Below are 24,218 nucleotides of genomic sequence, written 5' to 3'. Positions count from 1 at the left end.
CAACTATATCTATTTATTATGTAGTTTCTTATCAACTTCTCAAAAATGATTTTAGAAGGTATTGGTAATTATTTCATATATTCATTATTTAATTAGAGATAGAAAATGATGATATCAGGATGTTCTCATTACTTCTTTGTTAACTAGATTTCCTCACAAAGAAGGAATTTTCCATATCGACTATTAGGTTGCCCCAAAGCATGGTTTTTATAGGAGAGGCAGCATAAATGCTCCATTATTCTTTGTATTTATCTATTTTTAAAATAATGAGTTTCTTAACATTCTGCAAAGTTTGTGTATGTGTGTATGTTTGAGTATGATTTTTAAGTTCACAAATTTTAGCACAAGTTTCAATTTATTGCAATTATTATCTTGTTAGACAACATTTTTCATCTTTGGCAAGAAAGAATACCTTCAAATTGGCTCCTGAGTCTTTTTGAAATGACCCCAGTATTCTTTAATAGCTTCCTTTCTTTCAGGTCCAACAACATGTTTCCAACTCATTTTGTACATTTCTTGTTGTTTCTCCAAGGAGTCCTTATTCCTTTTAATAGGAAATGGCATTTAGAAACTATAATCTGGGTTCTAGGGGTTCATTACTGCTCTTCACAGAACAGGTCTAGAAAATGTGTTTTGTTTTGTTTTATGAACACAATACAGGATTTATTGGTGAGTGTGAATAAGAAGGGGACAACACAGTGGAAGCCCTCATGAGTGCAGGGTTCTTTACTTGTCTAGGGGACCATGATTAGGGATATTTTTGGCCCCAATCAGGAATGAGCCATCAGGAATGACCTGCTTCTCATTCATCATGTCTTGAAATTCATCAGTATTAAATTTGGTAAAGCCCCATTTCTTTGGGATGCAGACCTTCTGGCAGCCAGGAAACTTGAAATTGCCCTTGCCATAAGAATCAATCACATGTTCCTTCTTCTGCAGTTTGGTATGGATGGACGTGATGACTTGGCCAATGTGAATCCTGGCCACTGTGCCCTGGGGTTTCCCAAAGGCAACCCTACTCTGTCTGGAGCCAGTTAGCCCTAGCTCTGGACAACATCTTGCTGATACTGATGACATGGAAAGAATGGAGCCGCACTGGAATATGAAAGCCATCTTTGCCACAACTTTTTACCATGTACTTATTGGCACAAATACAGGCAGCTTCCAAGGCTTCAGAGGATAGCTGCTTATATTCCTCAGACACCATGTGACCAAAGTGTGGGAACTCATCTATTTTTGCCTTCTTCTGCCCAAGATCAAAGATGTGGATCTTGGCATCAGGGACACCTCAGCAGAAAGAGACTTTTCACAGGACTTGTTCTTACAATACTGATTAACACCAGACAGGGTGGTAACCCACGACAACACCAGGATTTTTGGTGGTGCCCTGGATGACAAAGAGCAAAAATGTGCTTTTTAAAAGAAAATACATTGATTTCATAATATTTCTCAAACTAATAATTCTAATTGATAACTTCACTTAGCATTTTCATTTTGTATCTTTTCTTGATTTGTAATATATTAACAAATTATTTTATTTAACATGCAAAAGACATATATAATAGATTCATAATAGCAATTATTGTTAACAATATTACTATTTCTTATTTTTACCCTAAGGTCTCCTCCCTAGTAAGAATCCACAGACAAATGGCTATGTTTTTAAATACTTGAAATACTTCTCTGTGTGGTCAAGATACCAACACAACTAGTTTCATCCATTTTATTTCTTTTCACTTTGAATATATTTGAGTAATTTTTATCTTATGTGTTATGGTTTAGATATGAGGTGTCCTTCCAGAATTTCTGTGTTAATGCAGGAATTTTCAGAGGTGAAATGATTGGATTGTGAGAGCTGTAACCTGATCAGTCCATCCTAGTATGAGTGGGCTAACTGGGTGTAACTGTAAGCAGGTGGGGCATGACTAGAAAAGATGGGTCACTGGGAACATGTCATGGAAGGGTTCATCTTCCTTCTGGCCCCTTTCCCCCTTCTCTGTCTGTTTCTGGCTGCCATAAATGGAGCAGTTTTCCTCTACTATGATCTTCCTCCCCTTGGGTCCAAAGCAATGAACTTGGTCAACCATGGATTAAGCCTCTGATGCCATGAGTCAAATAAACTTCTCCTCTAAGTTGTTGTTCTCAGGTATTTTGGTCCTGGTGATGAAAAATTGAGTGAGTGTGTGTGTGTGTGTGTGTGTGTGTAAAATACATAGTTCTAAAGTTATATCTAGAGTCTGTGTCCATACTTTTTTCCTATAAGAAATCAGTATGATTTTCTGGTTAATTCTTTCATTTTTAAAGTAAAAGCAAAATACATATTAAAATTGTCCCTCTATTAAATAAAAAGCAGCAAAATGTATGTGCAATTATGCACCTATTTTTTTAACTTAACAATGTGTATTGAAGATTGTTTTATTAAAGTATGAAGAGAAAGTTGCTGTCTCTCCCTCTGGAGATGGACTGTATTGTCCTTTAAATGTGTATTTCTTACTTTACCCCCCAAAAATGTCTCTTACCTGAGATAGATCACATTTTCCCTTGAAAAGTGTACTTGCTTTCCCAAATAAAACTGTGTCTGAAAAGCAAACGGCAACAAAAAAAAGTGTGAAGAGATATTTGTTACCCATGTTGGACCTGCTTGGTAGTCCACTGGGTGAATGTGCTGTGGTTTATTCCACCATTCTTGAATTGTTAGACATCTGAACTGTTTCCTGTCTTTAGCTATTAAAGGCAGTGCTTCAATGAACATGTCTTTTCATATTTTTACCATTGTATCTTAGTATTTTAACAGCTTTTGATATATATAGCACATTACCTCAAACCTTAGTGACATAAAGGGGTAGTTATTAGCTCAAGATTCTGTAGGTCAGCAGTTTTGGCAGAACTCAGTCATGTCCTCCTGTTATTCTCCTCATGTGACTGAAGTCAGCTGGCAACTCAGCTGGATCTGGATAGTCCAAGATAGGCTCACTCACATGTCTGGTGGTTGGCAGGCTATCAATCAAGGGTTCTCAAGTGGCCTCTCTCATCCTTCGGTAGGCTAGCTAGTACTCACGTGTCCTTGTGGCAATCTCAGGTTCAAGCACATGGTGAGGAAGCCCTGAAGCACAAGCACTTTTCAATCTTTTGTGAGCATCAAGTTTGCTATTGTCCTTCTGATCAAAGGAAGTTATACGAGCAAGTCCAGTATCAGTAGGGAAGAGGAAGACTACACAGACAGGCAAACAGGAAGAGGTTTTCTCTGTTACTTGTAAACTGCTTGTTGAAGAACGACTTGTCCAAAGGCAGGATTGTTGGATCACAGGACAAATTCAATAAAAATCGCCCCACATAGGTGTTAGTTTTTCATTCACTCCACCTATGAGTAAAGTAAGTGCCTGTTTCCTCATATTGTCACTGAGAGTATGCTTTCAAACTATCATTTTTTTTCCAACCTAAATTTGACTATAAGTTTCCTCATATTGACACAGGGAGTGTTTTTTCAAACTTTCATATTTTTTCTAATCAAAAAGAATGGTATCTCAGTGGCATTTTAATAAACATCTCTCATTGTGAGGTTGAGCATCTCTTTTTTTATGCTTTAAAGACCAGGGTTGTGAACCGTCCATACTTCTTGTCCATTTTTTCCATAGTGATTTATTTTCTCTACTTTTATAAACTGAATATTAAGAATATTAGCACTTTATAATATACTTTCCAGTGTATCTTTTATTTTTTTAACCATGTGTTATGGTTTGAATGTGAGGTGTCCCCCAAAAGCTCATGTGAGACAAAGCAAGATTTAGATGAGAAATGATTGAGTTGTGAGAGTCTTAACCCCCTGATGGGATTAACTGAATGGTAACTGAAGGTAAGTAGGGTGACTGGAGGAGATGGTGCATTGGAAATATTATTCTGTATGTAGCAAGTGGAGTCTTTCTCTGCTTTCTGATTATCATGTGAGCTGTTTCCCTCTGCCACACTCTTCCACCATGATTTTCTGCCTCATCTGGAGCCCTGAGGAATGGAGCCTGCTGTTCATGGACTGAGACTTCTGAAACTATGAGCCCTCAAATAAACTTTTCCTCCCCTAAAATTGTTCTAGCTGGGTCTTTTAGTCACAGCAACAAATTAGCTGACTAAAATATCATGTAAATGTAAATGTAGTTGAATTTATCAATCTTTCCTTTAATGCGTCTAGATTTTGAGCCATTGTTTTCTCCATTCTTTTTTTCCAATTTTAAAAATGTTTAAAATGTGTTCTAATTGGTTATACATGACTGTAGAATGAATTTTGACATATTGTACACAAATGGAGCATAACTTCTCATTCCTCTGGCTGTACATGGTGCTGAGTCACACCAGTACTATAATCTGCATATTTATAGGGTAATAATGTCTGCCTCATTCTACTGTCCTTCCCATTCCTACCAACCCACCCCTCCTCTCACTCCCTTCTGCACAATCCAAAATTCCTTCATTCTTCCATACATCATGCCCCCCATGGATCAGCATCTGCTTATCAGAGAAAGCATTCAGCCTTTGTTTTTTTGGGATTGGCTTATTTCACTTAGCTTATTTTCTAGTTCCATCCATATATCTGCAAATGCCATAATTTCATTCCTCTTTAAGGCCGAGTTATTCCATTGTGTATATGTACCACATTTTCTTTATCAATTTATCTGTTGAAGAGCATCTAGGTTGGTTCCACAATCTAGTTATTTGAATTGAGCAGCTATAAACATTGATGTGGCTGTGTCACTATAGTATGCTGATTTTGAGTCCTTTGGGTATAAACAGGTGTGGGATAGCTGGGTCAAATGGTGGTTCCATTCCAAGTTTTCTGAAGAATCTCCATATGACTTTCCAGAGTGTTTTCACCAATTTACAGTCCCACCAGCAATGTATGAGTGTACCTTTTCCCCTACATCCTCGCCAACTCTTGCTTGTATTCTTGATAATTGTCACACTGACTGGAGTGAGATGAAATCTTAGTTGTAATTTGCATTTCTGTAATTGCTAGAGATGAACATTTGTTTCATGTTTGTTGATCAATTGTATTTCTTCTTCTGTGAAGAGGCTGTTCAGTTCCTTAGCCCATTTTATTGATTGGGTTCCATTGGGTTTCCATAATGGGGAAATTCACCTGTTTTCCTACTATTTGTATCAGACAGAGTTGCCAGTCATAACAACTGATTTCCCCTACTGTTACTTCCCTTCTAAGATACCACCTTTACTTGTAGATTAAATTTAACTTAATTTGGCCTACATTCAGTTGACATTTAGAGTATAATTAATGCCCAGATTAAAATGTTAGTCAAATTCTATATTTTTATTCTCTATTTTCCTTTTAAAACTAACTCCAATCCTATCACCTCTATGAAGGTGTCCTCTGTGTTAGCAGGAATCTCAAAGTGTTACTATTAGTCAACTATTAAAAGTGTAGATGTTGTTGGTAGAACTTTGCCACTTCCTAGTTGTGTGATCTCAGGCATTCAGTCTCAGGTTATTCAATCTTTCATATAACAAAACCTCCCTCACGAAGTCATTTTATAAAGTAAATGAGATAATGTAGGTTACTTACCAGCACAGGTCTTGGCATATCATTAGTATTGAACTAACGGTAGCCCTTTAAAGAAGTGGGAGGAGTGAATACTTAAACACCGAGTGATGAGAACGGAACATGTATCTGTGAAGGGAAATTTGTTCAATGCAGAAAAAGCTCTTCTGGAAATGAGCATGTGTGCTGTGTGTTGTGTATACACGTGTGCACACACTGGGAAAGAAAATACCTTTTTTTTTTAAGTGTGTTTCATTCAGGGACATTTCCCTGTAGATTGAGAGGGGGGTCTTTCCTTAGCAAAACACTTACACATTCTGGGTATGACAACTCTAAATCTCAATCTGTAAGGACAACAAAATCCCAAAAAACAAGAGGGTTTTTCTGCAAAGCTTACACTTTAAAAAAAAAATCAAGCATTTGAGAATCAAAATTGGCTGAAGAGCTGAGCATCTGCCCTGAAAAACCCCATGACTCCCTTCTGCTCCTGGCTCTCCATGGTAAGGAGGACTTCACATTATTCCCTGCTACAGGCTTCCACCTCTTGCTTGGAGCTGCCCAGGGAATAGTAGTGAGCCCCAGGGAGCAACTCCTAACCAATCAGTCCTGGGACTATAAATCCCCACCCAGCTGGGTTTTATTTCAGCGCTTTCTGCCCCAAGAGTCTGGGTTGCCAAGTGTAAATCTTGAAGGTAAAAGAGGAGAAAGCTGGAGCGAAGTTTAAACAGGACAAAATTTTAAAATGCCAAGGTCTTAGAATTACATTTCTGAGATGAAGGGGCTCTGTTTGACTATATTTTGGCAAGTGGAGTTGGAACTGGAATTTTAAAACTTGAATTCTAGAGATGACCTGATATGTATATATTTTTCCCTTTAGTTAAGCTAAAAATGGTTTCTAAAGTATGAGAAGTGATGGCTACTGGGACCAGTAGGGTCATGTGACTTGGGAAGGCACATGAGGGAGTTTATTCTAGAGGGATGCTAAAATTCTGATAGGGGTTTGAGTTTCACAGACTGTTAGATCTAAAACTCACAAATGAACATGAAAAACAAGTGCATTTTTATCTGTAAATTTTACCCTAAAAACTGGAAAATACTGAATTCTAATGAATAGGCATACTGAAATATTTAGGGGAATATGAACTTATGTCTGTTTGCTTGAAATTTGTTAATGAACATATAATGGAACAATACTTGATTAAGTAGGGAGTTAGATGTGAATGGCAAAATCTAGCCCAGGTGTTTTACACTAAAATTCTTTCAACATCACTGTATGTTTGAAATTGTTCATAAAACGTTGGGGAAAGTTTCCTGAGATTTTAGTCACCATAAAAGCAAGTTACTCTGCACCTATGGGTGCACAGCAATCCTTAGGACTGTCACTAGGAATAGAAATTTCCTTCCAGTGTGCCCTCTGCCTTTCACTTGGCCATTGACCTCCCAGCTAGCCTAGACCTTGGAAGTCCTCCCTCTTCCTCCACACTTTCATAATCAGGTCCTCACCCTCTGGGCAAAGGTGAAAATAAACATAGCACAGGGTACTCAGTTAATGGGCAGATCTTTGTAATAAGGACTCAACCCTACAGACTGTCACATTTAAGTGCTTTTCTTTGCCTGGAGAAACTTGTAAAGCCTGGGTGTCTTGATGTCCTGTTTTAAAACAAATTATTATAATTCATATAAATTGCTTAATACTCCTGATTTAAAGATTTTCTAAATCAACCCTAACATGAAAAATTTTCTTTAAACTGCATGGAGGAATGACCAGTATTTGTCTCATTTCCATTGGTCATGAGGAAGGGAATTAACATTTGTTGAGCCTTAGGTATCTTGTTTCACTCACATTGGCCCCACGGTCCTCGAACATTGCAAACACATATCCTTATTTTATGATGCTCATGGTCATGGAGCCAGTCAACAGTAGACCCAGGACCCAGATCTCAGCTCAAAACTATGTTCTTTTCACCAAAGCATATCTTGACACTTAAAAATATGCTATGTTCTGCACAGCTCACTTAACAAGAACAGTAGCATTTAGTCAAGATTTTATAAAAACACCACTGGGTCAAAGAACAAAGTTTACAAAGGCAGCTTCATGTTGTATTTCAATTCTTTTCACCAAACCACTTAACAAAAGTGATTTTAGGCGGTTTATACTTCCTACCAGTCATACTGACAAATACAAGAAACTTTGCAACCTTTTCCATATTTTCTATAGTGTCAGTAGGTTAGGGTTTAATCTGTTTAAGGAAAATTTATTTTGATGTCTAGTATTGTTTATTCATAAACTAGAATTAAACAACCCAACTAGCATTTAATTATCTTCCTTATCATGCTTAAACCTGCAAAAACTATTATCCAACTGAGCAATGCAACATTTCCTTCATGTTGACACTAAGCCAGATTTCTAATGGCTTAGGGTAGTAAAAGTGCAGATTACCCTATTTTCACCTTTTTAAATGGTCAGGCAACTCTTCAGAGCTTATTCTCCTACTAGGACCATGTTCCAAACTGAAAGCCCCACATGGCAAGCAAATCATGCCTTGCATATTACTTGTGGAAAATACTTATTGAAGCTGTTTCTCTGTACAAAACAGGATTGAGATCTGAAGGTGTAAGATGAAGGGTTACTCTAGAGACTTTCTCAGGAATATTATGCCTCCAACCTATTTTACATTTTGATCAACCTTCTTTTTCATAATAGGGAACTGAGGGACAGGAGTAAGGTAGAAGCTGTGAACATGTCCTTGCTGAGATATGCAACAAAACTTTTTAAGTTTTTAACCAAAGGTTAGGGGGAAAATCTTATTTTTAACTATACACGTAGGCTCCATAGAAGCCATGTGACCCTACCAAGATCTGATCTTAACTTTGATGCTAATTCTATTTAAATCTAATTCGAAATTTGCACTGCTCAAATCCAAAAGCCATAGTCAACTCCTCATTCTCTGAATTAACTGCTTCAGCCACTGATTCTGTGCTTGGAGGAACATCCTTCTAGGTAAAATTATTTTCCCTGTACAATTTTAACAAATTTAGTGATCTATAGCTTCACTAACGTAAATGAAACTGAGAAAACTTTGGTAATGTCTAAACTAAGTTATCTCATTAAAGGGAAATCTCAAGAGCAGAAGACAGATCTTCAGGGTACTTCAAACACAGGCTTCCCAGACCTATACTTGCAGTCTTTCCAGTATATCAGAGGAGCAATTCATATTTCTCACAACTTTTAGGGATATCTCATGTAGGTGGTTTAGAAACGCAGTTATTCAACATATGTTCAATGTTATTCTATATTGAGACTAGGAAACAGAAACTGTATTACCCATGTCCAGAGGCACAAATTTTGATCAGTTAAGATAAAATATACTTGAGCTGCCAGTTCGAAATAGTTAAGAACAGGCTCTTTAAAACACATCAGTCCTTCAGCTGGGGTTGTTAGACAACAGATACCATGTGAAAGTGGTACATCAACACTCTCAAGGGGCCTAGGCTCTATAATAGCTCAACATGAAATCATCCAAATTTGGATTGGTTATGTTCTCAGAATAAGGATCCACAATAAAACTGTGGGTAAAACTTAACTTTTCAAAAGTTTAAATACCTCCCAGTTGAAGTGTTAAAATGTTGATATTCTTCTGTCATACTAGTTATCTCACACTGATAAAAAGTTTAGTATCTTTGGGTCTAGGGTAACATGGAAAAAGGAGAAATTAATGGCTTCTCAGGTTAGTTGGACTTGATTTTCTCCAATCTGTGGTTTGTGCTTTGAGAAGCATCAATAAACGCTTAGTTTGGAAATTTGGAGTAATGTGGGTAGTTATCTAAATCAAAATTCTCATACATTCCCAATAAGGCAAATTTTGAGGCATCTGCAGAGGATTTTTAATGCTATCTGGAAAGTAAAATGTGTTTTTAATTTCTCCTTCATTGTAACAACATTTAGAGCTGCTATCCAAAGGTCACAATCAGATTTCCTCAGAGGCATACCTGAACTGTTAATCATTAGTATTTTGTGAAATGTGGGACTATTTTATCACTCTAATACGTAATCACTGTCTGGAATCTCCACACACAGGTCTCACTGTGGTCAAGTACCTCTGCCTCTAACCCCCTCATACCAGCCATACTAGAGAATGAGTGTAACCATTTTTCTACTAGAAATATTGACTCTCATCAGACAGAAGACAGAGAAAAGGAAAATTAGATCTTAAAAAAAAAAAAAAAAAGGTAGCAATAAGGCACCCAAGACTAAAGAATGTATTTGTTTGGCAAAGTGTTCTGTGAATATGACTTCACATGGTTTTCCCACTTTGTGGTCTCTAGAATGCTTCCAAACACATCAGAAGAAAGGATCTTAAGTCACAAGCAGCCTGAAAAGGCTTGGGGCAAACAACCATTATGCTAATGACACTGGAAAAGGGAAGTCATTTAAGCAACTAAGCTGAAATGTCACATCATTATATAAAATATAACTATTGTCTTCCAGTGTTTTCAGACTGATGTAAAACTCTCTATATGTGCCTCTCCTTGAAGGCTAATCACCTCCATTTACTTTTAAGTTCTTGTATCATAAATTAAAACCTTTTACTAATCTCACGTTTTCAGCATCAGTCCTTGATATTACTTAACCAAGTAAATTAAACATTCATTTAAAATGTTAAATGATAAAAATGTTATCCTCAAATTAAACCGTCTTCAAACTTAAAACAAAAGTACTAGACTACAGTGTAAAAGCAAAGACAGTTGGACACTACAGAAAAATCTTAAGATGTTTAAATGCTTATGGGAAAACATATGGAGCCTTCACTGTTAAATATCAGCATCTGACCTTATGGATTTCAACTTTCAGTTTCTCTTCAGTAGCAACTTCCCACCACACCCTGCCTAGACAAGGCCAACCTGCTCTGATCAGGTTTTGATCCAACTCAGATTTGTTCTGTAGAAATGAGACAGGGGCCTGATCCTAAGTAGAGTGCATTTCTATGCTAAATGCTTTGTTTGCTAAATGCTTGTTGTTTAAACTTATTTCAAAGTTGAAAGCTGAAAACACCAGGAAGTAAGGTAGAAACTTTCTTCCTCTTAACTTCTTCATGACTGCTGTCCAAGTAGACTGAGAAGGCAAATATTCATTATGGATTGTAATTCACTTTGCTTTGGTTTTGGAGGATTCCCTTAAGAAAAAAGAAACTTGTTAATAAAACCACAGAACAAGGTTAAATTATTGAGGCAAGTGTCAATCACAAAAGTAAAATTTAAGTTCTTTTTCAACTTAATCTCAATATACTAAAGGATGGCAATACTTCCACACCTTATTCTGCATTTTTGAACTCAAGGTACAAACATCTGACTGCTTATTATTTACCAGAAATCATTCCAATTTCTTATCCTGAAGACTTAACTACACAAGGGAATACTATGATTTAATTGTTTTCACAGTTGTAGTACCTAAGATTTAGAGAAGTCTCAAATGAAATAATTAGCCTAGCATCACATATGAGAAAATGAGGCCAGGACTGAAAGGACAGTAATCCACACCTGACAGTATTTTAATTCTCCAAAATTCCAAAATCTGTTAACATTAAAGCAAGTTTTATTCAAGAGAAAATATTTAAGAAGAGGTGAATTCTAAACAAAGAAAGAATTTACCAGTTATCCACTCTACAGTAAAAAGTAGAAGTGGGTACCATTTATGACACATAAATAAATTCCACTTTAACATTTCTGAATAATGCTGTCATCACTTCTTTGTCATTTAACTTTTGCTACTTAATAAGGCTATGTGAATTATATTCAGAAACTTTGACAACACACACACACACGCTTCAAATAAAAGTACCACCTAGGATTTTCACTTCAGGCTCAGTACCTGTAAATACCTAGGATCTATAAATTAAGACTGCTTATTATTACATGAATTCAATTTGAATCACCTTCACTATGTTCACCAAAATTATTTTTTAAAATAATTAGATCAATGTTTACTATGACTTTATAACTCCCTCAAATTATACTTCTCAATATTTAACATGGTAGATCCAAAAATAAATATTCAAGGCCTCAGTTTTAAATTTTCCTTCAATATAATCCACATTAATAACAAAATGTTAAGAACACTATCTAAAAATAAAGGAAAGAAGTTTTCTTCTAAAACTTACATGTTACAATACAGATTATATTCTATTCCATAATTCTGATAAAGAATCTTTTTTGGTAATGAAACAAGGAATTAGGATGATTCATTTCTCAGGAAATCTTAATGGCAGTCACTCAATAGTCAGTCATTCTTGGAATCAAACACTCAAAAACTATTGTTGGCATTGACCAAGTTTCTGGGTTTTTCTTTTCTTTTTTTTTTTTTTTGGTGGTTATTGCTTTAGTTGGCAATATCTGAATTTAAGACAAAGAACATCTCCCACTAAGCCTTACATGAAATATTACAAAATTTATACAGAAGATAGACTCATAGAGGCTATAAAGCTGATGTTTTAAATAACTCACCCTTGAAATGGGTGTAATTTTTAGAGGATATCCAATAACTTTTTTGATCTAAAAATATATGCCCCTACTTTTCAGTGTTCCCATTCAATAGGAGATTTGAGCAGCTTAACAGTTTTGCTATAAAAAAAACCACTCTTAACAAACCAAAAATGTAAAAATGAAACCAATAAAGGACATATTTTTCACAGTTAACAATAAATAAAAGTGCACTAAGTGTTCAAGTAGGGCACGTAGTTTAAAAACTACATGTGACTATTTGGCATAGGTCATCTTTTAAAGGCTCTCCGAGGGTCCCTGCCATTACTTATTGTGGTCATGACTGTTTGATTATTAGCAGCTCCTGGTGGCTGTGGATTGATAGGTCCCCGGACACTGCTTCTACCAGCATATGAAAGTTGGTACCCCCTTGATTCAGGGCCAGTTTGAAGACCATTTCCTAAAAAAGAATACAAAAATCATCACTATCTTCAGAAAAGGTCTATAGTAATCTATGTAACACCACATATTTTAAGTTTCAATATATCTATTAATGCTTTTACATATCAGAGAAAACATCTTTTATTTTTATAGTGGAAAAAAATGCTAGTTTTACGTTTTCATAATGTGTTAGTACTATCAATACATTAACTTGATGCTGTATTAGTGGAAAAAATTCAATTTGGGCAACAAAATTAGAAAAGGAACAGGAAAAAAATATGTATATGTACTGCATATACTATGAAAAAAAAGGGCAAAAAAAATATTTTGAGTACCTACATTTTGCTCAAATATGGTTAATGTTTCAAAACAGATGATGTAATCCTAGCTTTTTTTAAGTTAGGACTGTGCCAAAATATGCTATCAGGTCATTCTAATGAAATCCAAAAGACTTCCTTAACTGACTTGGAGGAAAAAAAAAAAAAAAACAAAAAACAAAAAAACAAAACAAAAAAACCCTTTAACAGGGGCTATAAGGACCTATTAGGAGTAAAGGCCAATTTTTCAAAAAGGAGTTGAAAATTTAAGGTATTTAACTATTACTTTTCAGAGCTATTATTCTGAAGATCAGTTTTCAATGTACCAACATAACCGCTGATTCTGCATCTATTATAAATAACTACTTTAGAGAAATTTCATAAAAATAAGTGGAAAAATAGTACCAGACATCTTCACAGATATCACCAGTCTTGCATATTAGTCAATGGTCAAGAACTGTATTCCCTGAAATTGGTCGCAATGTTTAAATATAGAATGTGCTCAGTAAACTGGCTTGCAAGTATATATATCTGCCTTCTAAAAAACATTTGGGGATTCCTCTTTATCGGTAGTTTACTTTTAATACTTATTTATGTCTAAAGACTTCTTTTCCTCTAAATCTTTCATAACTCCCTTAATTTATACGTATCTGATCAAAAACATAAAGACCAAATAAAAACAAACACAAAAACAAAATAAAAAACAAAAAAACTTACCCACCGATCCAAATGTACCTGTACCTGTATTACTATTCATGGAATTAGTCTTCGGTTCATTATGTGCCTTAAAAAAAAAAAAGTTTTAAACTAAAACAAATGAAGATTAAAAGAACACTCAGTATTACAAAATTATTATACCCTTTTTAAAATTTTAAAATTGTTTTGTAAAATCGTCTTTAACAATTTTTTAAATTGTTTGTTCTATTTAGACTCTAACAATTTCTTAAAAAATTTGTCCAAATTCATTCAATGTTAAAAGATTCAGGATATTCCCCAAACCTTTTGTAGCTTGTTACATCCTATATTTCCTGACATGACTCCTCACTCCATAAAGTTTAAATGGCACATAAATCTGTATCTGCAGCATCCTATACCATAAACAGACTCACAAAGTATTTAAAAGTTAAAGATTATATTTTACAATTCTCTTCATTACACTCAGGGTATAACAGGATTAGCCTTGGGACAGAACTGTAAGTACAGTTATATTAGCCCAATCATAAAAATACACCATATATTTGGTTCATTACCCCTTTGTTCTGCGGTCCTCGATAATCTGGGTTGGGCTCACTGAAATTTGGCACTTCTGAATAAACCATACAAAATCTGAAAGAAAATAAAGGATAAGTTAAATGACTTTTGAAATTAATCAACTTTTCCGTAATATTCCCAAGATTCAGAAATGAAAAATTTAGGTATCAAAATAGCAAAATGCTAACTAATGTTATTTATTATTAAAAAGGCTTCTAAAATCATTATAACCCATTAAACATCAAATAGCTGTCTACAACAATAAAACATTCTATTTTGTAGTTAAATTCTTCTATACTGAAAAAAAAAAAAAAAAAAGTCAAAAATCAAGGACACAAAAACACATCTTTGTCCAGTTTTTCCAGACAGGCTGATGCTAGTGAACTGTGTTTAGGGTTCCAGAATGGTTTCTCCAGCAGTGGTGATGGATTTGCACTGATCCATTCACACACGCTCATCCAATCCCTCTTTTGACCAATCACTGCGAATCTGCAAAGATAATCATCCAAGGTTAAGGTAGATTCTGGGTGATAAGGACAGTCAACTGGCTATCAAGCCACCAGTTTATCCCAGAGCTTCTGGTGACTACATGATATGTACTAATTGACACATAAGCATATTCTTAGTTCCTCAACCCACTAAAAAGAAACTAGAATTCATTTTAGGGAGTCCTAAACTGGCCCTGACAAAGAGCAGTTAGGAGGAATTAAGTGACCTCCTGTGGTTCTTCACTTACAACACTGTGCATACATGAACGTCAGGACAGGTTTGGTTAATACTGACCCAAGGCCTTTCATAATACTTAGCTCTAATAACACTACTCTAAATGTAAACAAGTGAATCTGAATTTTCTCTCTACCAAAGGCAAAGTGTTACTTCAGTCTGATCTTTAGAAGCGTGCAAATTTTTTTTCCCCCACATTATTAACAATGTTCTCCCAACAAAGTACCTCATCCTCTCAATGTGAATTTTCCTTATTTTTGGGGGGGTGCCGTTTGTGGTCTCTCTAAATATCCTCCAATTTAATGGACATTAAGCAGACGCCTAAGCATTAACCAATAAAATGGAAAAAAGATCTCGCTCAATGCCTATACCATACTTTATGAGTACAAGCCAAATGTCTAGGCTAGCACAGAGGCTGAATTACCTTTACACCCCTAGAGAGGATGGTTCCTCCAGGTCAGGGTGGAGATCATTACCAGGGTAGCAGTGTATGGAAGCTCGCATTGCGGCTGCCTGCACCATACCTAGGCTGTAGATAAATAGAGGACTTCAGTTTTCATTGCTGCAAGTCCTTTTACCATGACTACATCCATACACAAAAAGAAAAAGAAAATGTAAACTTATGGCCTGAAATTCATGCCTTGCTCTATTTTCATGAATCACTAAAAGAGAGAATTCAATTCAAATGACACCTAAAAGAGGCATGCTTCTAAAACCTTTAGAAACAGTCCCACTGGGGCTGGTCTCAACTGCCACTTTTACTGCTCTTTGCCAGGAAAACTGACAGCCTCAACATAAGATACTATACTGACAGCTGTTAAAACTAATATTCATCAAAAAATCCAAAGAAGTGATTTATAGTTTATACCTACCAGTTATTCTGTAGACATTTGTAATTTATTCAATTATACAAAATTTTAATACTTACTCTCCAATTTTTTGAAGTTCACCACCCCTTCCAGTATAGAGTGTCAAACATCCTTTCCACATGGATGCATATCTAAGAAGAAACATTAGTGCTTTAGAAATGTGCATGTTTTATTCTAAGTCAAATAAACCTTTGTACTATATATTTTGTATCAGAAGTGGAAATTAAGCCCTCTGTAAATACAAGAACTCTAACTTTAACTTGTTACTTACTAAAAGACTAATACAAGGAAAATTCAATCACCAAATTGTGACACAATTACCTAAACTATAACTCTAGAAACAGAAAACTTCCTTTTGCAAAGTAAGCATTGGTATGCTCCAGATGATTACATCTTTAGTCAATCAATATAGGAAAAGCTTTTATTTCCAGATATTTAAGCAGAAGTTATTTTTAGGGGCTGGGGTTGTGGTTCAGTGGTGAAGCACTCACCTTACATGTGTGAGGCACCGCGTTCAATTTTCAGCACCGCATAAATAAAGGTGCTGTGTCCATCTACAACTAAAATATATATTATATATATATTAGTTATATATATGTTATATATATATAACTTTTTAAAAATGTATACATATATATATTTTTTAATATTTTGTTTTTAGTTGTAGGTGGACACAATACCTTTATTTTTATGTGGTGCTGAGGCTTGAACCTAGACCCTCATGCACACTAGGTGAACACTCTACCACTGAGCCGCAACCCAGTCCCTATACATATATTTTGTAAAAGTTATTTTTATTACTTTTCAGCTACAGGATTTAAAAAATTAACACCCCATGTTTACTTTTATACTTACTATCATGGTATAGTCAAATAACTGCTTTTCTTCTACCTCCATAAGATACAGAGTTCCCAAGGTCACAAAGAAGTGGTAAAGAGAATTTCTTTAGTTTTGAATTTTCCTTTAAATTGCACTCCTTAGCCAGCACAGTGGTGCACACCTATAATACCAGTGGCTTGATGGTTGAGGCAGGATTCCAAGTTTGAGGCCAGACTCAGCAACTTAGTGAGGCCCCAAGCAACTTGGAGAGACCCTGTCTCTAAAAAGCAGTAGTGATGTGGCTCAGTGGTTAAGTGCTCCTGGGTTCAATCCCCAGCACCAAAAATAAATAAATTGTACTCCTTAGCCACTGGGCCCCTTAAATATTATAGGGACTGAGTTTTAACTTTTTTGACAAAAGTTTTGATGGAAACATCCATGACCAACCACAGTACAGGAAATATTTGAAATGATATGCTGTTTTTAATGTATAAAGTAGTTCTAATTACTAGATAAATGATATTTTGGGAGCCAAAAAACTTCAATTATGCTAATCCTCACCACACCCTTCAGGTAGGAATTTTCTTTTGTGTAAATTGAGGATGTGGAAGTTTAAAAAAAACATAATTAGTGTCATAATGAGTCAGTGTGTGAGAATAAAATGTCTAAGTCCTGACTCTCATTTCCTGCTTTGATGATACTCTACCTCACTTCCTGAAGATGTTGTAAGGCCTGTAAGATAGTATCAAAGAGCTCTAAGCTCCTATACCCAGGGCATTCATACTTCCTTGGATTCTACTTACTAACCAGCATCAATCTCCACCTATTTTCCTATAGTTATTAAGGATGAATTATTACAATTCTATTAATCACAAAAGTTCTCAGCTTCTATTTTCAAGACCCTTTCCTGATCTTTTGTCTTCCCAAGATAAAGATTTGTCAAATTTTTAAACCAATCTATTGAGAAATAGGTGCTAAATTGTTTTTTAAAACCACCAATTTGCCACCTGAATCTTCTGAATGAAGGTATCATAGACATCCTTCTGCCAAACGTGTATCCTTTTTACTTTTTTGTACATTTACAACAGAAAACAGAAAAATTCATTTTTAAGAATGAGACTTTCAGATACTGTTTTATTTCTGAGTACAAATGTGTACCACAGAAAATACTAAATTCTCCAACTAGTTTTCTGTCCACAAAAATAAATATTTTTTAAAAAATCTACTGGAAGGATTTCAAGTCTCCTTCAAGGGAGGAGAAGTAGAAATGAACTGAACATACACAATTAAATGTTAAGAGTATGGACTGTACCAATGTACTGACTCTGAAGACAGAATTTTAAAATATAACTAGAACTGGGATTGTGGCTCTGTGGCACAGCATTTGCCTAGCATGTGTTGGGCACTTGGGTTCCATTCTCAGCACCGCATATAAATAAAATAAAGGTCCACTGACAACTAAAAAAAAACTTTAAAAATAATAAAATATAGCTAACCTGTAAATTGGAGAGAGGAGTGGATTTCCTGCCTGAAACCTACCGTGTTTAACTGCAAGGCTGTGCTGCATTCCAACGCAGCTCACTAACTTAACAGCAAAGGGGTTCAAAACTTCCAGCAGCCCACAGAAAAGGTATGGAACTTCAGGACTTGGCAGGCGATCCCAGGAGTCAGCCAATCCAGAATCTGCACTGTTAGGGTCCCTCGCCCCCGCGCCCTCTTTTACACACCTACCCTCGGGTCAACCGAATAATATCCCCTGGCTGTATTAGACCTCCGATCTCATCCCACACGGAAATAGTGATGCTGCCCGTTTTATCGGCTACTTTGCACGATCTCACTTCATGGCCGTCTTTGGTTTTGGTCACGCGTCCTGTGAAGATTTAAAAATCAAAAGGGAGAGGGGTGTGTTAGATTAACGAGGACGTCCAAAGGGGTTATTCCTCCTCCATAAATTAATAGTTCTGGAAGGAGAAAAGAAGCCGAGCCACGGCTCCTCTCGCGGTGGGATCTGAGCGCCAGCGGGGGCCACTGGGACCACGTGGGTGGGGGAGGGGAGGAGGAGGAAGGGCAGGGGGAGGGGAGCCCCGGCTCGCGCCGGCGGTGTCCTTCCCTCCGACCCCAGGGCGCACACGGGGCGGTGGGGTGGGCTGCGGACCCCACTTACCTATCTCCAGGACAATAAAGACGACATTTAAGTTTTTCAGTCCGGGCTTAATATCTTTTATAAAAAGAGGTGGGTCGTTGACCCCATTCATATTGAGCAGGTGCGGCTACCGCTGCCGAGGCGCGGACGGGAAGGGCGGGGACAAGGCTTCCCACCCTCCCGGGCCAGGGGCGAAGGCGGAGGGACCAACTGGGACTGGGGTGGCGAGAGAAGGGGCCGAAAGCGGTTATTCAAGGAAACCAGAGCTGGCGGCACTGAGCCTAAATTGAAGGCGGGGAAAGAGAGGGGGAAAAGCGCTCACAAGTTAAAAAAAAAAAAAAAAAATTCCGAACCACTGCGCACGCCAACCGCGCTCCCAACTAGGCGACAGGGAGGCAAAGGTAAGAACTGCCTTCTTTAGATAAAAGGAAAAAAAAAAAAAAATCAAAAACAGGTAGTGAGGGGACACCTCTGTCCTGAGTCCCGCTCACACACACACACCACACACACACACACACGGGCGCGCGCCCAGTCTGTCCTGGACTCGAAGGGACCAGCTATGACAGCAAAACAGGAGAGGAAACTGCAACCGCACACCCCGCGTCCCAAACTGCGACTGCCGAACGCGCCCGCGCACCGGTGGACTACCAGGCAGCCCCGCCCCTTGTGACGTCAATCGGCGTCGGCACGCCCGCGTGGCGCAGGGTCGGGGAAACCAAGGGATGGAAAAGAACCGACGACGCCCACGCAGCCTCCTTAGCTCCTCCCGCGGGGCTGTCAATGCTGGCCCCGCCCCCCAACCTTCCAATCCACTCTCGGCCCCGCCCTCCATCGCTGCACAACGTCAATTCTGCCCTGCCTAACTTTCCTGCCGCAAGCTTTTACTACAAGCTGTCAACGTAAGGGTTTTCATCCCTTTTTTCCCTACCACTCAGAATTCAATCCCCCACTCATGTCCTTTGATCCTGCGATCACGGGGACGAATGAGTTTAGGATCCAGCGGGTGCAAAAGTATGCAATCGAATTAGAACAGGGCTCTGGCATGTTTAACTGTGTTCAGGATCAAGGAAAAACGGGCTGGGATGGTGAATGGTTCCAGTGGCTGCAAGGCTAGAGCTTTCTTAACAGAAAGGAAATTGGAGATCCACTCAACTTCACCATTTTAGGCATTTTTAAACTAGGATCCAGAAAGATGAGGGTCGTTTGCTGAAGCTCATCCAGCAACTTGTCAACAGGCAGGTCTTCCACTTTTCCCTCTATAAAATTAAGGAGATAGACAAGCAGTCGAATATCTTTGCAGACAGTTTTTCTTCGTCATTTGACTTTTCTTCTTTTAGTTTGCACTTGTTTTTATACAACCAAAAGTAATTAATCATATAACAGCAACGGGAAACCCTGAAACATAACCTGAAGAAAGATAAAGTGTGCTTTAGAGACAAACCTGGACTTGAACTGTTTACCAGTTGTGTGACTTTTGGTCCATAATTTAATCATCAGAAAAATAGTACTGGGATCCCTACCTCACAGAAGATGAAATGGGATCATAAGTAAATCATCCAACTAGTGTCTAGCAAATAGTAGATGGATATTCAATATTTTTTACTAGCCAATTTTCTATTTTTAAAGGGAAGAGTAATACTTAAACTATGATTATTTAATCCTCTCAAGGGTCCTTTGTGGTAAGTGCTAATTTTAATCTCCCTTTTAAAGATAAGGAAACTCACCAGAGACCACCTAGCTGGAGAATGATCAAATTGGGTTTTGAATATAGGCAATCTTGACCCCAGGGGCCTCCAGCCTAGAAATAATTTTTAGATTTAAACTTCCATGGTGGGATTATTTAAAACAGATGGAAGAAATAAGGTAGTAGCAAAAAGATATATTGTAGGACTTTAAATAATCATCTAGTTAACTGATCGTCAACAGAAACATTGGAAGGAGTGTCAAAGAATTTTATGTCAGAAGCTTGCAAATTTTTTCTCCTTTCTGAATATCTGCAAGAAGAATAGCTATATTATTACCCTAAAAAGAATTTCAAAAATAATCACAACATTAGCAAGAGAGTCAAGATTTTTCTTAAGGAAGCAGAAGCTTCCGTTTCACAGACACACAGGGCTCATAGTGCCAAAGACAATGATGTAATACTGGAAAGTAGTGTAAAATAATATGATGAGCATGATTTCTACATCAAATAAAACAAAGGAAAACATGCCAGTTAGTGGTAGAACTAGGTCCAACCTCAGGGCTCCCCAAAACTCCAGATCCAGATAAGAACTTCCTATTCTACTATGGTTATCTGACAGTCACTTCAATTGGACAGTCCTCAAAGCTGAATTTTTAATGGGCAACACATCCTAGCAATATTTAAATCAGACCTTTTTTTTTTTTTTTAAAGGGTTGATGAGCTCTTAAAAAGATAAAACAGGAAACCAATTAAGAATGAATGTTATGTAGAATTGTGGCCAAGTTTGGACAAAGAAAGTTAGCCACTCCCCAGATTCTCAGTCATTTTCCCCCAGAAAGAGATTAGGTAGGTCTGCTCAGACTAATTATATTGACATTTTACAAAGAGGAAGCAGACACTTAGGAAACCAAGCCCAGCAAAAGCAGAAGCTAGTGCTTAGAGCAGTGGCCCAGCCCTTCCCAAATCTCCCTCCCCCAGGACACAGTTCAGCTGAACATCTACTTCCTTCCCTAGTAACTCAGCCGTTCTCAGAAAGGAAATGGCAACCATATGCTTTCTCATTAACTAAAACTAAAGATAGCTTTGAGAAACAAGATAGTGCAGGCAGTATAGGAACTTTTCAACTCAGGTTAGTTGGTTTCAACTACTCCCAAATCACTCCCCAAAGGTGATGGTTAATGAAAAGAGAAAGGGGATGTGAAGAACTATTTCTAGGCAAATAATCTTTCCTAACATTAACGTTCCATTACATAAACAAGGAGATCTGCCACTCAGTGCACCCAATTAGGTAATAATTATTATATTGCTGATTCTTTCGTATATTACACAATTACTTCACAGTCTTCTGGTCTTCTTCCTTCTAAAACTTGTGTGTTCTTTGGGCCTTCTTTGTTTTTCACAGTCAAATATAAACTTATTCTAAAATGATTGACTCTTCACTTCATGCCCAGAAATTCAACACTATAAATTGCATGAAAGGATTACTTAGTGAGACATAGTATAATACAAAAGGGCATCCAATAGAATTCTGTAGATAAAAGGTTTTCATTATCTCATTAATAAAGGTCCTCAATGATAAAGGTTTCATGAAAATTGTGTCCAGCACCCACTACCCATATTCTCTTCCAGGTTTTAGTTTCTGGCATTACAAAAATTATCTTCACATGTAAAACAATTATAAGTCGGGCATGGTGGTTCAGGCCTGTAATCTCAGGGAGGCTGCAGGCAGGAGGATTGGAAGTTCAAAACCAGCCTTAGAAACTTGGCAAGACCCTGTCCCCCCAAAGAACTGGGTATGTAGCTTAGTGGTAAAGCACCCCCGAGTTCAATCCCCAGTACCAAAAAAACAAACACCATCACTAACAAAAAAAGAACTGAAACTATTACAACATCAGAAAAACATCTTCCAAATACTGTTTGACACTAGGTGGTTTGTGTGGTGAAACTAAGAATTTAAAAAAATTAGAAAAACCACACTATTCTCATGTTACATAAATAATCCACTTTGCAACATACTTGGCAAGGTTTTAAAAAAGTCTTAATCTTCTTAAAAATATTTAGCCAAATGACTCAGAAATAATGTTTAGTAATGATCAATGCTGATACACTGAGCATCTGCTATGTGCCAGGCCTTTTACACTTATAAGCACTTAACACCTAATATGTTACTTAATACATGTGAAGTGATTGTTCTAATTTTATAGTGAGTTATGGAGGTAGGATTTAAAATTAACTGATACATGTAACTTTTCTACAAAACAAGTTACTTGTCCTGGCATGTCCTTTTTTGATTATCTAAATGGATAATTTAATTATTCAAAGATTTTGTAAATCATAGTGATAAATGCAGTAACATGTGATTCCCAATGTCTGACTATGTAGAGGCAGTGGAATCTACTTGTGAGAAATAACTTTTTAGTTTCTCTTAGGAAGAAATACATCCCTGAATAGATTAATTCAAATCAACTGATGATCTTTTTAATGACACAGTAAAAAACTTTAGCATCTCCATTTTCCAAAGCTTCTTACAAGTGTATTGCACTTCTAAATAGTTGCTAAATTTGTTGTTTATGAGAAAAACCAAAATACTGCCAATGGAACTGAGGGAGCAAAATATTTCTTTCTAGTGGAATACTTACTTAATTGGTGTAGATATCATGGTTCTCATACTTAAAGGGATATTGTAGAAAATCCAACAAATCACATGTTCAGAGCACTTAAGGTTTTTGTAGAATCAAAAGTCCTACAGAATTCTAAGAATACTGTATGTTACTAGATGCTTCAAAAAAAGTTATTAGTGTTTGCTGATGTTCCCAGTGTCTTGTGTTAAAATGGACAAATGAATGAAGAAAATAGTGTAAAACTCTAGCTTGCCTGGTTTCAGAGCCCTGCTCCTTAAATGGTCCTACAAAAAGTATGTGAGAGTCCCTATCATCTCAATGCCTGACACATGTTGGAGTGGACTTGAGGATTCTATATAGAATTCTGACTTATTATCATGGTTTCTCTGAATTAAAAATAGATGCTCTCTTATTCTGAAGCTCATAAAAATAGATACTCTCTTATTTTGTATTAGTAAACACACACACGTGCACGCACTCGTGCACCAGTGAATCACCAGGAAGAAACATTACATGTTTCCGCACAAACCCCTAATTAAGAGCATTTCCTATGAGTATAGTGTGTCCCAGGTGGAAGGATGCTTACAGATAAAGTACTTACTTGAACCCTTCATTTTGTGTATGAAATAATACAAGCTGGAAAATGATAACAGGATTACCACCTTCAGCTTCTAATGAACTAATGGATCTCAGTCATAAACATCAAAGGCTGCTAATATCATAAAAAGAGAGACAACCAGTTCAACCAATTAAATCAGAATCCCTCAAGGTTGGACACAGGCATTGACATATTTTAATGTTCCCCAGGTAATTTACAATGTAACCAACTCTGAGAACTACAGTAGGGTAACATGATTTGTTTTCTCAGAATTTTCTCTCCCCCCCCCCACATACCTCTTAATACTCTGAAACAGTGTTTCCCTTATTCTAACTAGGGAAAACCTGTACTGATAAATTTCTAGGAGTAAAATAATTGAATATTTAAGACTTCTGATATATATTATCAAATTACATCTTGGGAATTTTGAAGAGACTTACACTTCCATTTGGCCTTTATATAGGCATTAAAAGTAATTCAATAATTTATCTGATGAATTTTTATTAAATAATTTTTATTAAATAGTCAATAAATAATCATCAAATCTGATGTTCATCAGAAAGTTAATTTTCCTGGCACTGAGATGGCATCTGTAAAAAATGAAACAAAAATTCCTGACATTGTGGAGCTTCCATTCTAAAGGGGTAGACAGCAATAAAATAAATAAAATTATATAGTATGATAGAGGATGATGAATATTAAGGTGAAAATGAAGCAAGGGAGGGGAGAGGGA

General features: G+C 36.8%; 1 protein-coding gene and 1 pseudogene across 2 annotated transcripts; both read right to left on the bottom strand.

Annotated features, from left to right (window-relative positions):
• Window positions 1-726: 726 nt before the first annotated feature.
• On the bottom strand, window positions 727-7,409 carry LOC124979507 (60S ribosomal protein L10-like; annotated as a pseudogene).
• Window positions 7,410-11,832: 4,423 nt separating this feature from the next.
• Window positions 11,833-19,181, bottom strand: Nabp1 (nucleic acid binding protein 1). 2 transcript variants are annotated; one of them, XM_047547249.1, is made up of 6 exons: window positions 18,604-19,181; window positions 18,171-18,309; window positions 15,680-15,751; window positions 14,028-14,103; window positions 13,495-13,561; window positions 11,833-12,479 (listed from the first exon to the last, which is right to left on the bottom strand). In XM_047547249.1, the coding sequence occupies exons 1-6, from the start codon at window positions 18,692-18,694 to the stop codon at window positions 12,310-12,312; spliced, it is 615 nt and encodes a 204-aa protein (XP_047403205.1). In that variant the 5' UTR covers window positions 18,695-19,181; the 3' UTR covers window positions 11,833-12,309. The 2 variants fall into 2 exon arrangements, with proteins under 2 accessions (XP_047403205.1, XP_047403207.1); XM_047547251.1 differs by lacking the exon at window positions 18,604-19,181 and having other exon boundaries at window positions 18,167-18,291.
• Between the last annotated feature and the right edge of the window lie 5,037 nt (window positions 19,182-24,218).

This window comes from Sciurus carolinensis, chromosome 3 (genome assembly GCF_902686445.1).
Source record: "Sciurus carolinensis chromosome 3, mSciCar1.2, whole genome shotgun sequence".
NCBI classification, from domain to species: domain Eukaryota; kingdom Metazoa; phylum Chordata; class Mammalia; order Rodentia; family Sciuridae; genus Sciurus; species Sciurus carolinensis.
The sequence above is the reverse complement of the archived record's forward strand: the minus strand, read 5'-3'. Positions and strand labels throughout refer to the sequence as shown.